This window comes from Somniosus microcephalus, unplaced genomic scaffold (assembly GCF_052327205.1).
Source record: "Somniosus microcephalus isolate GS21.2 unplaced genomic scaffold, FLI_Smic_1.0 unresolved_chr1, whole genome shotgun sequence".
NCBI lineage: Eukaryota > Metazoa > Chordata > Chondrichthyes > Squaliformes > Somniosidae > Somniosus > Somniosus microcephalus.
Window position 1 is genome coordinate 74,398,620 of NW_028225179.1, and position 15,485 is coordinate 74,414,104.

At 52.0% G+C, this 15,485-nt stretch overlaps 1 protein-coding gene across 1 annotated transcript in view; it reads right to left on the reverse strand.

The window, feature by feature from the left end:
- The window catches only part of LOC147095498 (uncharacterized), a 145,406-nt gene extending 141,258 nt beyond the window's left edge, over nt 1–4,148 (reverse strand). Inside the window, exons 1-2 of the mRNA XM_085973649.1 lie at nt 4,037–4,148; nt 2,596–2,750 (exon numbers count right to left, since the gene is read on the reverse strand). Of these exons, the coding sequence (XP_085829775.1) occupies nt 2,596–2,750; nt 4,037–4,148 (267 nt within the window). The remainder of the gene's footprint in view (nt 1–2,595; nt 2,751–4,036) is intronic.
- Between the last annotated feature and the right edge of the window lie 11,337 nt (nt 4,149–15,485).

The window sequence follows — 15,485 nt, forward strand, 5'->3', positions numbered from 1 at the left end:
AATTTTACTATTCTGAATTACTTTCCCTGCCATCTCAGTCATTCTTTCTTTCTTTACCCTTTTCTGCTGGTGTTGCAGGTTCGGGGCAATTCCATCCAGGGAGATATGTTCTTCCAAATGAATGACAGAAAGCGCAACTTGCTGCGAGGCCGAAATAGCTCAGTTGGGAGAGTGTTAGACCGAAGACCTAAAGGTCCCGGGTTTCGGCAGTTTTATGTTATTTTGTCTCTTTCTTTGCTCCGATTCTCCAACTGAACGATTTACTCTGTAGTTCTTTATCTGGCACTGAAGGGTTGGGTTTGAATAGAGAAAGAAAAAAAGACTTGCATTTCTATAGCGCCTTTCACCACCACCGGGTGTCTCAAAGCGCTTTACAGCCAATGAAGTACTTTTGAACTGGAGTCACTGTTGTACTGTAAGAAACACAGAAGCCAATTTGCGCACAGCAAGCTCCCACAAACAGCAATGTGATAATGTCCAGATCATCTGTTTTTGCTTTGTTGGTTGAGAGACATCAAGAGTGGGAAATATTTATCGCCTCTGTATTTAGCTTTGATTTCTCGATCTCCTTCTGCCCTTTTCTCTGTTTTTTCTCTTTCGGTGCCGGGTGAACATTTGATTTGATGCATTTGTCCTAAACTGACGCCTTTTGCACATTTTGGGGCGATCAGACCCGCTCTGTCTGTCTGTCACTGCTTGTGACCATTAACGGGAACAGGTCGCGAGTTAAAGGTTTTTCAGCAAACCAAATAAAGACAAATAACTAAAGGATGTGTTACTCCACCCCAGAGCAAAGATGCAATGGAGGTTATAAAAAAAAAATCCCTGACATTGTGTGTGTTTTTGTAAAGGCGTTATTTGCAGCACCTCTAACCAACGGAGTTGAGGACCGCAAAGACTCATCTCGAGTGGGTGCGAGCCCCAGGCTGGGTGGTTTGTGTTTCACATCTCAGACAAACAATGAACACACCACATCCCCTAAACATTGTTCCGATATCAAATAAAAATTGACAAATAAAAACTGAACGTGTAAATCGAGAGTAACAGAAAAAGAACACTTAATTCTGAATACAGGTCTGCTCTCTTCAAAGGCTCCACGAGGACTGCTGGGGCCGTCCGAAGGCTGACGTCATGACGTTCTTCCCGCCAGAGGGGGATCATGTGATCAACGGCATGACGTCATCACATTTTAACCACGCTGTTAAGGTAACTACACTCTGTACAGTCAAGCAGTATAATTAAAGGTACAGACACAGGTTGTGACTAACATGCTGTTAAAGGAATTATATACAACTGCTCTGAGTCCTTTGGTGGTTCCACCTAATGCGCCCGCCCCAGAATTGTCTTTAACAGTAAAAGTGAGATGTGGAGGAGGTCTGACAAGCCTGTCGGAGCGACTTCGGTAACCTGGCAAAGGAAGCTGATGTACGGTGGACGAGCTGGCAGGCGACTGTGGTTGAGCTGACGTGGCAGGTGTGGTCGAACTGGCAGGCAGCTGTGGTGGGTCCTGTAAGGTGGCTGCGGCCGGACGGCCACGCTTCGGTGGTTGGGCGACGACGACTGGGCGATCCAGGTCCAAATGAGCCGGTTTCAACCGGTCCACCGAAATGTGATCTGTCTTCCCTCCGATGCCGACCGAAAAGGATTTGTCTCCCGGTTCGATGACGCGGAAAGGACCAGTGTAACGGGGCCTGAACGAATCTCAGTGAGCGTCCTGGTGGATAAAGACGTAACCGGTGCTCTTCAGCTCCACCGGCATGTGGGAACTCTGAAGGCCATGATTTGACGTAGGCACTGGCACAAAGTGTCTGGTCGCTTCCTGGTGGCTGATGAGCTGCTGGGAGGCTGACCATGGTTCTGTGGGAGACGGGAGGAAATCACCTGGAACTCGGAGCGGCTGGCATAAACGAGTTCCGCTGACGACGATTGTAGGCCTTCTTTGGGCGCCGTACGGAGACCCAACAGGACCCATGGGAGTCTGTCCACCCATCCCTTACTGTGAAGGTTGGCCCGTAGGACGGCCTTGAGCCACTTGTGGAATTGCTCGCACAGGCTGTTCACCTGTGGATGGTAAGCAATGGTGCGATGAAGCTTGGTGCCGAGCCCCTGAGCTACAGCATTCCAGAGCTCTGAGGGAAATTGTGGCCCGTGATCGGAGGATATGTCCACCGGTACCCCGAAACAAGCAACCCAACAGGCGATGAATGCACTAGCGACGTCTGCCAAGGTGCTGGAAACCAAAGAAATTGCCTCTGGCCACCTGGTGGTGCAATCCACCATGGTGAGGAGATGAGTATAACCCTGGGAAGGCGGAAATGGCCCAACAAGGTCCACTTGCACGTGGTCGAAACGACACTCTGGAACAGTGAACGTAGCCACCGGAGCTTTGTCATGACGCTAGATCTTGGCTTTCTGGCAGGCCACACAGGTGTTGGCCCAGTCACGGACATCCAGGTGCATACCTTTCCAGATGAACTTTATCGACATGAGCCGTTGTGAAACCCTCATACCAGGGTGCGACAACCCGTGGATTGCGTCGAAAACTTTCCAGTGCCATGCGACTGGCACAATAGGTCGGGAAACGCCCATTGATACATTGCAAAGGAGCGTGGTGCCTGTGGCCTGGAAGCTGACGTCGGCCACTTGGAAGCTGGAAGGGACGGTTCGGTATGATTGGACCTCCGGTTCCGAAATCTGGTCCGCCGCCATGCGGACGTAGTCAATTCCAAGGTGAACTGCATGAACCGTCGCTTGGGAGAGGCAATCCGCTACCAGGTTGTCTTTACCAGACACATGTTGTGTGTCTTTAGTAAATTCAGAAATAAATGTCAGGTGACATTGTTGACGAGCTGACCATGGTTCGGCGGTCTTAGCCATGATGAAGGTCAGTGGCTTGTGGTCAACAAAAGCTGTGAAAGGGCGTCCTTCTAATAAAAATTGGAAATGGCGGATGGCCAGAAAAAGGGCCAGCAACTCTCGATCGGAGGTGCTGTATTTTCTTTCATTTTCCTCAGTTGGCGGCTGAAAAATGCCAGCGGTTGCCACGTGCCATTGACCCATTGCTCTTGTACTGCGCCTATGGCATAGTCGGATGCATCCGTGGTAAGGGCAATGGTGGCACCTGGAAGAGGATTTGGCAACATGGTTGCATCGCCCAAGGCGTTCTTGGTGTTGCCGAACACCTGGTCCATCTCGGCAGTTCAGCTGATTGGGTCTTTACCGGATTTACCCTCGAGGGCCTCGTACAAAGGCTGCATAAGCAGAGCCACCTTAGGGACGAGTCGGTGATAAAAATTGACCATCCCCAGGAACTCTTGGAGAGCTCTAACAGTCTGAGGGTGCAGGAAAGAGGTAACCGCCTCCACCTTCATCGCTAGGGGGACGGCGCCATCCGAGGCGATGTGGTGTCCCATAAAATCGATGCTTTGTAAGCCAAATTGGCACTTGGCCGGGTTAATGATTAAACCATGCTGGCTGAGGCGTGTGAAAAGGGTACGCAAATGACCAATGTGCTCTTCCTTGCTGGCACTGGCAATGAGGATGTCATCGAGATAGAAGAAAATGAAAGGCAGATCTCAGAGCACAGAGTCCATAAGGCGCTGGAAGGCCTGTGCTGCGTTCTTCAAGCCGAACGGCATTCACAGGAACTCAAAAAGCCCGAACGGTGTGATAACAGCAGTTTTTGGAATGTCCTGCAGATGAACGGGAACCTGGTGATACCCACGGACGAGGTCAACTTTAGAAAAGATGTAATTTCCCACCAAATGGGCTGAAAAATCTTGAATGTGTGGGATCGGGTACCGATCAGGGGTAGTGGCTTTGTTCAGGCATCGATAGTCACCACATGGCCACCAGCCACCGCCAGGTTTCGGCACAATGTGGAGGGGTGAAGACCAGGAGCTATTCGATCGTGAAATAATCCCCAGCCGCTCCATTGTATTGAACTCCGCTTTCGCAGCCGCGAGCTTGCCGGGTTCCAGCCTTCGAGCCTGTGCATAAACCGGGGAGCCAGTCATGGTAATTTGATGCTCCACACCATGCTTCATGACCGAGGAAGAGAAAGTGGGCCTGGTCAGCTCCGGGAACTCTCCGAGGAGACGAGTGAATTCGTCCAGAGATGGGTACGTGCAGGTGACAGACCGCGACATGGCGGTGCTGTGGTGACAGGGGATCGAGTGGAAGGTGGCCGCGTTGATCAACTGGCAGTGCCGGACATCGACGAGGAAACCGTTTGCACACAGAAAATCCGCCCCTAGGATGGCCTGCGAGACCTTGGCCGTGACGAACTCCCAGTAGAAGCGCTGACCGCCGAAACACAGTTGGACCCTTCGCTTTCCGAAAGTATGAATAGCCGCGCCATTAGCTGCCTCGAGGGAAAGACCATGGCCCCCAGCTTGGAGATCAAGACTCGACGCAGGCAAGATACTACACTGCGAACTGATGTCACAAAGGAAACGTCGACCCGATAGGGAGCCTGTGATGTAAAGAAGCTTCCCTGAAGATCCGATCGGCATCGCAGCAGTGGTGCGCCCTTTAGACCTGGTCCTCCTTCGTGAAAAACGCTGCGGGAGCTTTGTTTTTTTTGGGGCGACAAACTGCAGGGGGGACGGCAGCATCTGGCCTTCGTGCCAAAACGGGCATGGTAGGAGCACCAGCCCGCCGTTGGAGGAGCTGGAGTTGCGTCTGTGGGGGATGGACGCCTCGTGGCCGCACAGTACTGCTGGGTTACTGTGAAAATCTTATCTGCTTCTGCAGTGAGTTCAGCACAGTCTGTGATCGCAGAGCTGGCTAAGGCAGTCTGCACTGGTTCTGGAAGCTGGCAGAGGAATAACTCCCTAAAAAGGAGGCATTCCGGTTCGGCACCTAAGAGCATGAGCATTTGGCTCATGAGCTCGGACGGTTTGGAGTCCCCGAGGCCGGGCATAGCGAGAAGTCTGCGAGCGTGCTCTGACTTCGAGAGTCCGAAGACCTGCAGCAACCACGCCTTTAAAAAATCTTACTTGCCATCATCAGGTGGGTTACCGAGGAGGCTGATGATCCACGAGGCTGTGGCGCTGTTGAGGGTGGAGACCATGTAATAGTAACGGGTCGAATCGTGACGATGTTCCGGATGGCAAATTGTGCTTCAGCCTGGATGAACCACGCGGCTGGTTGTTGCTCCCAGAATTGTGGCAGTTTCAGAGTCACGGCATTCGTTTCCATGCTGAATATCTTCCACGAAAGCTGTTCGTAGAAGTCGGGGTCACCAATGTAGGAACGGAGGTTCCTAACTAAAAACTGAGTTTGACTCAGGCAATTGAAAACAACGAACTTTAATGAAACAAACAGGTTTTAACAAGAAACTGCAGGATAACATCGAATACAGGTCTGCTATCTTCAAAGGCTCCACGAGGACTGCTGGGGCAGTCCGAAGGCTGATGTCATGACGTTCTTCCCACCAGTGGGGTTCACGTGATGAACGGCATGACATCATCACGTTTTAACCGCGCTGTTAAGGTAACTACACTCTGTACAGTCAAACAGTATAATTAAAGGTGCAGACACAGGCTGTGACTAACATGTTGTTAAAGGAATTATATACAACTGCTCTGAGTCCTTTGGTGGCTCCGCCACACCAACAGTGAACAGCCCATCCTTCAAACACTGCATTGATGGAAACCCAGGATCTGACATTGTGAAGTCTCTATGAGCCCGACCTGATTCGGACTTGCAGCCTTCTAATCTACCATTGCACCACAGTGTGCGCGTGAAGCCGGATCCACAGGGGCCAGATCGGTGCGGACCGCCGCCCGGGCACTCGGAGTGCGAGAGGCGGAAGCATCAGCAGCCAGACTGCCTCAACAACAGCACAGGATCCCCGCTCTCTAATCCAGCTGCTACTGGTCCCGGCCTGAGCCATGTCTGGGAGCCGCCAGCCGGTCTCTCTTTATTGAACGGCTCCGATCCCGGTGCAGCTCACACACAGGCTCAGGAATCCCACCCTGACAGAGCCACATCTTTGAACCTTGTACAGATTCAGTGAATTGGAATTTAATTCTATTCTCATCTGACCTCCGTTCTGTAAATTCAGTGCTTTATTAAAACCGATATTTGGAGCTCTGTATTTCTCAGTCCTACTTTTACCATTAATAACATTTTTTGCTGCAAACTGCTGCTTGATACAAAGTGCCCGGGAATTTAGGAATTTCTCTTCGGGACTGGGGAACGGATTCGGATTGGGCTCAACCCCAAAAATCCACAAAGTTATTGTCACTGCTGTTGTACAGGATTAAAGGATGGGACCGAACCAGAGGTGGTTTTAAATTGTTACTGACCAATCAGGGTAAAAGGTAAAGGATACAGTCTGCTTCTCTGCGGGGCTGACTCACAGCCTGCTCCAATGTCTGTCTTTCTCTTTGTCTCCCACTCTATCCGTCTGATTGAGCGTCTGTCTTATTCTCCAGCTCTTCATTTGCTGAGTGCAGACCTCCTGACCTGCCTGACTGACTAACTACTGTGACTCATGGGTCTGCGTATTTATGGGCCTGAATGGCTACATTTCTGAGTTGCTGCCATCGCTCAGTGTCCCGAGCCTTTCGCTGTCTCTCAGGATGTCAATAAACCCACACCCTCCACACGCCGCCTTTGAGGACCGGACGCAGGTTTGGTCAGTCTGGCCTCGCAACTCCCTCGGGAGTTTAATGGTTGTGAAATGAAGACTTTTTCCCTGTGTGACTTGTGTAGTTTTGATCAGTGAAATGTTTGTGAAAGAGAACGGAGGAGAAGGATTGAGAGCTTTTAGTGTGGGACAGAAGTGATGTTGTTTAATGGAGAAGTGACACAATCGCTGTCAGTGCAGAGAGAGGTGACTCAACGGTTCACCTTTTACTTGAACACCTCCACTGACTTGTGGTTGATAAGCAAAGCAGAGATCTCCGTAGTGTAGTGGTTATCACATTCGCGGCACACATGAAACATCCACGTTTCGATCCCGGGCGGAAACATTATGGCCCAGAAATTCGGGTCTCCACGGGTGACTACGCACGGGCTACTCACCCGTAGGCCCAATGGAAGTGCCGGTTTCCTGCATGCACTGCGCATGCGCGGGAAATCGGCACTTCCGCTCCACTGAACGAAGAGGTTCAAAGTTCGTGCGCGGGAGAGGCTGCGCGTGCGCATCAAACTTAGGTTTTTTTACAATCCAACACCCCCGGATAACCTCTCAATACACCAGCTTACTGTCCAACAATCCAGATAACCTCTCTCCACACCAGCTTACTGTCCAACAATCCAGATGACCTCTCTCCACACCAGCTTACAGTCCAACGCCCACAGATAACCTCTCAATACACCAGCTTACTGTCCAACAATCCAGATAACCTCTCTCCACACCAGCTTACAGTCCAACGCCCACAGATAACCTCTCAATACACCAGCTTACTGTCCAACAATTCAGATAACCTCTCTCCACACCAGCTTACTGTCCAACAATCCAGATAACCTCTCTCCACACCAGCTTACAGTCCAACGCCCACAGATAACCTCTCAATACACCAGCTTACTGTCCAACAATCCAGATATCCTCTCTCCACACCTGCTTACAATCCAACACCCCCAGGTAACCTCTCAATACACCAGATTACTGTCCAACAATCCAGATAACCACTCTCCACACCAGCTTACAGTGCAACACCCCCAGATAACCGTTCTCCACACCAGCTTACAGTCCAACACCCCCAGATAACCTTTCCCCACACCAGCTGACAGTCCAACGCCCACAGATAACCACTCTCCACACCAGCTTACAGTCCAACACCCCCAGATAACCTCTCCCCACACCAGCTTACAGTAAAACACACCCAGATAAACACTCCCCACACCAGTTTACAGTTCAACGCCCCCAGATAACTTTTCCCTACACCAGCCTACAGTCCAACAACCCAGATAACCTTTCCCTACACCGGCCTACAGTCCAACAACCCAGATAACCTCTCCCCACACCAGCTTATAGTGCAATACTGCCAGACAACCTCGCCCCACACCAGCTTACGGTCCATCCCCCCTAGATAACCTTTCCCCACAACAGCTTATCGTCAAACACCCCCAGACAACCTCTCCACACACCAGCTTAAAGTCCATCACCGCCAAATAACTTCTCTCCACACCAGCTTACAGTCCAATACCCACAGATAAACTCCACCCACGCCTTCTTACAGTCTAACACCACCTGATAACCTCTCCCCACACAAACGTTTAGTCCAACACCCCCAGGTAATCTCTCCCCACACCAGCTTAAAGTCCAACACGCCCAGATAACCTCACCACGCAGCAACTTACAGTCCAACACCTCAGATAACCTCTCCCCACACCAACATACAGTCCAGCCACCAGTTAAACTCTCCACATACCAGCTTACAGTCCAATATCCCCAAATAACCTCTCCGCTCACCAGCTTACAGTCCAACACACCCAGATAAACTCTGCCCACACCAACTTACAGTCCAACACCCCCAGATATCCTTTCCTTACACCAGCACACAGTCCAACAACTCAGACAACCTCTCCACACACCAACTTACAGTCCAACACCCCCAGATAACACCTCTCCATATCAAGGTACAGTTCAACACCCCCAGATAAACTCTCCACACACCAACAGTCCAACAGCCCCAGATAACCTCTCACCACACCAGCTTTTGTGACTCGAAGCCTGTGTCCAGTGGTGTACCGCTGGGATTGGTGCTGGGTCGTTTGCGGTATTTAGTGTACATTAGTGATTTAGACATGAATGTAGGATGTATGATCAGTAAGTTTGCAGATGAAATGATAATTGGTGGAGTGGTAAATAGCGAAGAGGGAAGCCTTGGGCTACAGGACGATATAGACGGGTTGGTCAGATGGGCAGAACAGTGGCAAATTGAATTTAACCCTGAAAAGTGTGAGGTGATGCATTTTGGGAGGACTAACAAGGCAAGGGAATACACAATGAGTGGTAGGACACTAGGAAGGACAGATGATCAGAGGGACCTTGGTGTGCATGTATTTAGATCCCTAAAGGTAGATAAGGTGACTTAAAAGGCATATGGGATACATGCCTTCATTAGCCGAGGCATAGAATATAAGAACAAGGAGGTTATGATGGAGCTGTACAAAACGCTAGTTAGGCCACAGTTGGAATACTGTGTGCAGTTCTGAACGCCACACTATATGAAGGATGTGATTGCATTGGAGAGGGTGCAGAGGAGGTTCACCAGGATGTTACCTGGGCTGGAGCGCTTCAGCTATGAGAGAGACTGGACAGGTTGGGGATGTTTCCTTAGAGCAGAGAAGGCAGGGGGGACCTGATTGAGGTGTACAAAATTATGAGGGGCATAGATAGGGTAGATAGAAAGGGAATTTTCCCCTTAATGGAGGGGTCAATAACCAGGGGGGCATAGATTCAAGGTAAGGGGCAGGAGGTTTAGAGGGGATGTGAGGAAAAAAGTTTTTCACTCAGAGCATAGTTGGAATCTGGAACACACTGCCTGAAAGTGTGGTAGAGGCAGGAACCCTCACAACATTCAAGAAGCATTTAGATGAGCAATTGAAATGCCATAACATACAAGGCTATGGACCAAGTGCTGGTAAATGGGATTCGAATAGATAGGGCTTGATAGCCGTCGTGGACACGTGGATCGAAGGGCCTCTTTCTGTGCTCTATAACTCTATGAATTACAGTCCCACACCCCCCAGATAAACACTTCCCACACCTACTTACAGTCCAACACCCCAAGATATCTCCCCTCTCCACACCAGTTTACAGTAAAACACACCCAGATAACTTCTCTCCACACCAGCTTACACTAAAACACACCCAGATAACCTCTCCCCTCTCCAGCTTACAGTCCAACACCCCCAGCTAAACGCACCCCATGCCATCTTACTGTCCAACGCCCACAGATAGCCTCTCCCTGCACAAACTTACAGTCCAGCACCACAAGATAATCTCTCCCCACATCAGCTTACAGTCCAACACACCCAGATAAACTCTCCACACACCAGCTTACAGTAAAATGCCCCCAGATAACCTCTCCCCACAACAGCTTACAGTCCAACACACGCAGATAAACTCTCCCCACACCAGCTTACAGTAAAATGCCCCCAGATAAACTCTCCCCACAACAGCTTACAGTACAACATCCGCAGATAAACTCTCCCCACACCAGCTTACTGTAAAACACACCCAGATATCCTCTCCACACCAACTTGCAGTCCAACACCCCAGATAATCACTCTCCACACCAGCTTACAGTCCAACACCCCAGATAAACTCTCCCCACACCAGCTTACAGTACAGCAACCCCAGATAATCTCTCCACACATCAGCTTACTGTAAAACACACCCAGATATCCTCTCTCCACACCAACTTATAATATAACATTGCCAGATAATTTCTCCCCTCACCATCTTACAGTAGAACACCCCCAGATAACCTCTCCCCACACCAGCTTACAGTCCAACACCCCCAGATAACTTCTCCCACACCAGCTTACAGTAAAGCACACCCAGGTAACCGCTCCCCACACCCACTTACAGTCCAACACCCCCAGATAACCTTCCCCTAATCCAGTTTACAGTCCAGCCCCGTTAACCTCTCCCCACACCAGCTTATAGCCCAACACCCCCAGATAACCTCTCCACACTCCAATTTACAGTCCAACACCCTCAGATAACCACTCCCCATACCAGCTTACAGTTCAACGCCACCAGATAACCTTTCCCTACACCAGCCTACAGTCCAACAAACCAGATAACCTCTCCCCACACAAACTTACAGTAAAACGCACCCTAATAACCTCTCCCGACAACAGCTTACAGTCCAACACCACGAGATAACCTCTCTCCACATCAACTTACAGTTCAACACCCCCAGAGAAACTCTCCACACACCAACATTCCAACAATCCCAGATAACCTCTCACCACACCAGCTTTTGTGACTGGAAGCCTGTGTGCAGTGGTATACCACAGGGATCGGTGCTGGGTCGTTTGTTGTATGTAGTGTACATTAGTGAATTAGACATGAATGTAGGATGTATGATCAGTAAGTTCGCAGATGAAACGATAATTGGTGGAGTGGTAAATAGCGAAGAGGGAAGCCTTGGGCTACAGGACGATATAGACGGGTTGATCAGATGGGCAGTACAGTGGCAAATTGAATTTAACTCTGAAAAGTGTGAGGTGATGCATTTTGGGAGGACTAACAAGGCAAGGGAATACACAATGAATGGTAGGACCCTAGGAAGGACAGAGGATCAGAGGGACCTTGGTGTGCATGTACATAGATCCCAGAAGGCAGCAGGACAGGTAGATAATGTGATTAAAAAGGCATATGCGATACTTGCCTTCATTAGCCGAGGCATAGAATATAAGAGCAGGGAGGTTATGATGGAGCTGTACAAAACGCTAGGAAGGCCACAGCTGGAATATTGTGTGCAGTTCTGGTCACCACACTATATGAAAGATGTGATTGCATTTGAGAGGGTGCATTGGAGATTCACCAGGATGTTACCTGTGCTGGAGTGCTTCAACTATGAAGAAAGACTGGACATGCTGGGATGCTTTCCTTAGAGCAGAGAAGGCTGAGGGGGGGACCAGATTGAGGTGTCCAAAATTCTAAGGGGCATAGATAAGGTAGATAGAAAGGAACATTTCCCCTTAGTAGAGGGGTCAATAACCAAGGGGTAGTTTCAAGGTAAGGGGCAGGAGGTTTAGAGGGGATTTGAGGAAAATCATTTCACCCGAGCGTGGTTGGAAACTGGAACATAGAAACATAGAAGATAGGAGCAGGAGTAGGCCATTCGGCCCCTCGAGCCTGCTCCGCCATTCAATGCGATCATGGCTGATCATCCAAATTCAGCACCGGAAACTCTCGTTTAACTGGCAAAATTCTCACTCCGAAAACTAGAGTATACAGTCGTTTATAAGTTTTGTTTTACTGTTAAGTAATTAAATAGTTATGGATTGCTCTCAACTGGCATTACTGTACTTAATCAAACATCTTCCACTATCCATTTAACACAACATTCTGTTGGTAAGTACCCAATTATACTGCACATTTCTTGATTTTTTATTTTTGTTTGTTAAAAATAGCCTCGGTAGATATACCTCTCCGTTATCCGGAATTTTTAATCAACCAGCACCATCCCGGTCCCCGATACCAAAGAGTTTCCTGTACCTGGTCCCTGCTTTCTCCCCATAACCCTAGATCACTTCAGCCTTAAGAAATATATCCAACTCCTTCTTGAATATATTTAAATAGCTGGGGGTGCCCGGCGGTGCCGAGGATTTTTCGAAGGCATGTTGTTGTTGGAAGAGAGAGAGAGAGCAAGCGGGGGATGGGGGAAGAGGAGAGAGAGCAAGAGCGGGGGGGGGAGAGAGAGAGAGAGTGGGGGGGGAAGAGAGAGAGAGAGCGAGTGCGGGGGAAGAGAGAGAGCGAGTGGGGGGGGAAGAGAGAGAGCTGGTGGGGGGAAGAGAGAGAGCGAGTGGGGGGGAAGAGAGAGCGAGTGGGGGGGAAGAGAGAGAGTGAGTGGGGGGGAAGGGAGAGAGCGAGTGGGGGGAAGAGAGAGAGCGAGTGGGGGGGAAGAGAGAGAGCGAGTGGGGGGAAGAGAGGGAGCGAGTGGGGGGGAAGAGAGAGAGCGAGTGGGGGGGAAGAGAGAGAGTGAGTGGGGGGGAAGAGAGAGAGCGAGTGGGGAGGAAGAGAGAGAGCGAGTGGGGGGGGAAGGGAGAGAGCGAGTGGGGGGGAAGAGAGAGAGCGAGTGGGGGGGGAAGAGAAGAGTGAGTGGGGGGGAAAGATAGAGAGCGAGTGGGGGGAAGAAAGAGCAAGTGGGGGGAAGAGAGAGCGACTGGGGGGAGGAAGAGAGAGTGACTGGGGGGGAAGAGAGAGCGACTGGGGGGGAAGAGAGAGCGACTGGGGGGAAGAGAGAGTGACTGGGGGAAGAGAGAGCGACTGGGGGGAAGAGAGAACGACTGGGGGGGGCAGAGAGAGCGACTGGGGGGGCAGAGAGAGCGGACTGGGGGGCAGAGAGAGCGACTGGGGGGGAAGAGAGAGCGACTGGGGGGAAGAGAGAGCGACTGGGGGGAAGAGAGAGCGACGGGGGGGAGTCCAAAGGTTGGCTATGATAAATTGACCCTTAGTGTTATGGGGATTAAATACGTGGGGTTACGGGGATAGGGTGGGATATGTGTTGGTGTAGGGGTTACGGGGATCGGGTGGGATATGTGTCAGTGCAGGCTCAATGGACCGAAATGGCCTCTATCTGCACTGTGGGGTTTCTGTGTGTGTTCTGTGTGTGAAGACGAGAGCGACTGGGGGGAAGAGAGAGCGACTGGGGGGGGAAGAGAGAGCGACTGGGGGGGGAAGAGAGAGCGATTGGGGGGGAAGAGAGAGCGACTGGGGGGGAAGAGAGAGCGACTGGGGGGGGAAGAGAGAGCGACTGGGGGGGAAGAGCGATTGACTGGGGGGAAGAGAGAGCGACTGGGGGAAGAGAGAACGACTGGGGGGGTGAAGAGAGAGCGCCTGTGGGGGAAGAGAGAGCGACTGGGGGGGATGAGAGAGCGACCGGGGGGGAAGAGAGAGCGACTAGGGGGGAAGAGAGAGCGACTGGGGGGGAAGAGCGAGCGAATGGGGGGGGAGAGCGTCTGGGGGGGGAAGAGAGAGCGACTGGGAGGGAGATGAGAGCGGACTGGGGGCAGCGAGAGCAACTGAGGGGGCAGAGACAGCGACTGGGTGGCAGAGGGAGTGACTGGGGGGCAGAGAGAGCGACGGGGGGGCAGAGAGAGCGACTGGGGACAGAGAGAGCGACTGGGGGGGAAGAGAGAGCGACTGTGGTGGAAGAGAGAGCAACTGGGGGGAAGAGAGAGCGATTGGGGGGGAAGAGAGAGCGACTGGGGGAAGAGAGAGCGACTGGGGGGGAACGAGAGAGCGACGGGGAAGAGAGAGCGACTGGGTGGAAGAGAGAGCGACTGGGGGGGAAGAGAGAGCGACTGGGGGGAAGAGAGAGCGACTGGGGGGGAAGAGAGATTGACTGGGGGGAAGAGAGATTGACTGGGGGGAAGAGAGAGCGACTGGAGGGAAGAGAGAGCGACTGGGGGAGAAGAGAGAGCGACTGGGGGGGAAGAGAGAGTGATGGGGGGGAAGAGAGAGAGCGATTGGGGGAGAGAGAGCAACTGGGGGAGAGAGAGAGCGACTGTGGGGGGGAGAGAGAGTGATTGTGGGGGGTAGAGAGAGCGACTGTGGGGGGAGGAGAGAGCGACTGGGGGGGAGAGAGAGTGACTGGGGGTGGAGAGAGAGCAACTGGGGGGGAGAGAGAGCGACTGGGGGGGGAAGAGACCTCCTCCCCCCTCTCCCTCACACTCCACCCTCTCCCTCACACTCCTCCCCTCTCCCTCACACTCCACCCCTCTCCCTCACACTTCCCCCCCTCTCCCTCACACTCCCCCCCCTCTCCCTCACACTCCCCCCTCCTCACACTCCCCCCTCCCTCACACTCCCCCCTCTCCCTCCCACTCCCCGCCTCTCACCTCACACCCCCCTCTCCCTCACACTCCCCCCTCCTCTCCCTCACGCTTCCCCTCTCTCCCTCACACTCCCTCCCCTCCTCTCCCTCACACTCCCCCCCTCCCTCACACTCCACACTCGAGCTGAGCGGCACCCGGCGGTGGGAGCGGGCTCTCGCGGGGCGGGCGGCGCAGGCGCAGTCAGTGCCAGCGGCGCGAGGCGGCCCACGGGGAGCAGGAAAGGGAAACCCGCGCCCGGCAGCCGTTAGCGAGCGGCTCGAGCAGGGAAACTTCGGGCGGCCCGCCCGTGCTCCTGCCCCGACACCGTCAAACCTGAGAGGGGGAAGTAGAGAGAGAGAGAGGGGGGAAGAGGAGAAGGAGAGAGAGGGAAGAGGAGAAGGAGGAGAGAGAGAGTAGGGGAGAGAGAGAGAGAGAGAAATTTTTTGAGCTTGAGGTCTGCCTGCACCGGGGCTGGAGAGCAGCCCCGAGTCCCCCTGCGCGAGGGTGAGGAGCAGGGGGGGGACGGTGGCGGTTAGGGGATCACTTAATTTCCTACTGTGCTAAACACAATATAAAACTCAAATAAATTGTTAATTAATTCCCTAACACATAATTCAAATATTTACCTTAGTTCCCTAACACATAGAAAGTGTGGGAAAAAAATCATGAAAAATCAAGATGGCGGCCACTCACCTCGGTTCAGAACGATAAGGCCCACCCACACACGCACCGATTGGTCGACCGTCAGCTCACCCCAAGCGTAGGATTGGTCAATCGTCAAGTCACTCAACACTCAACTGTAGGATGGCACGCGCCAGGAACCCGCCGTACGATTGGTCAACCTATCGCTAATGAGATGCTAATGAGCGGAATGTTGAACGTGTTTTGGATACCGCGGAGGGATTTTTGTCCGGGCGATACGTAAATATGCCTATGACCGGTCCAGAATCGTAAGCTTTATTTTGACA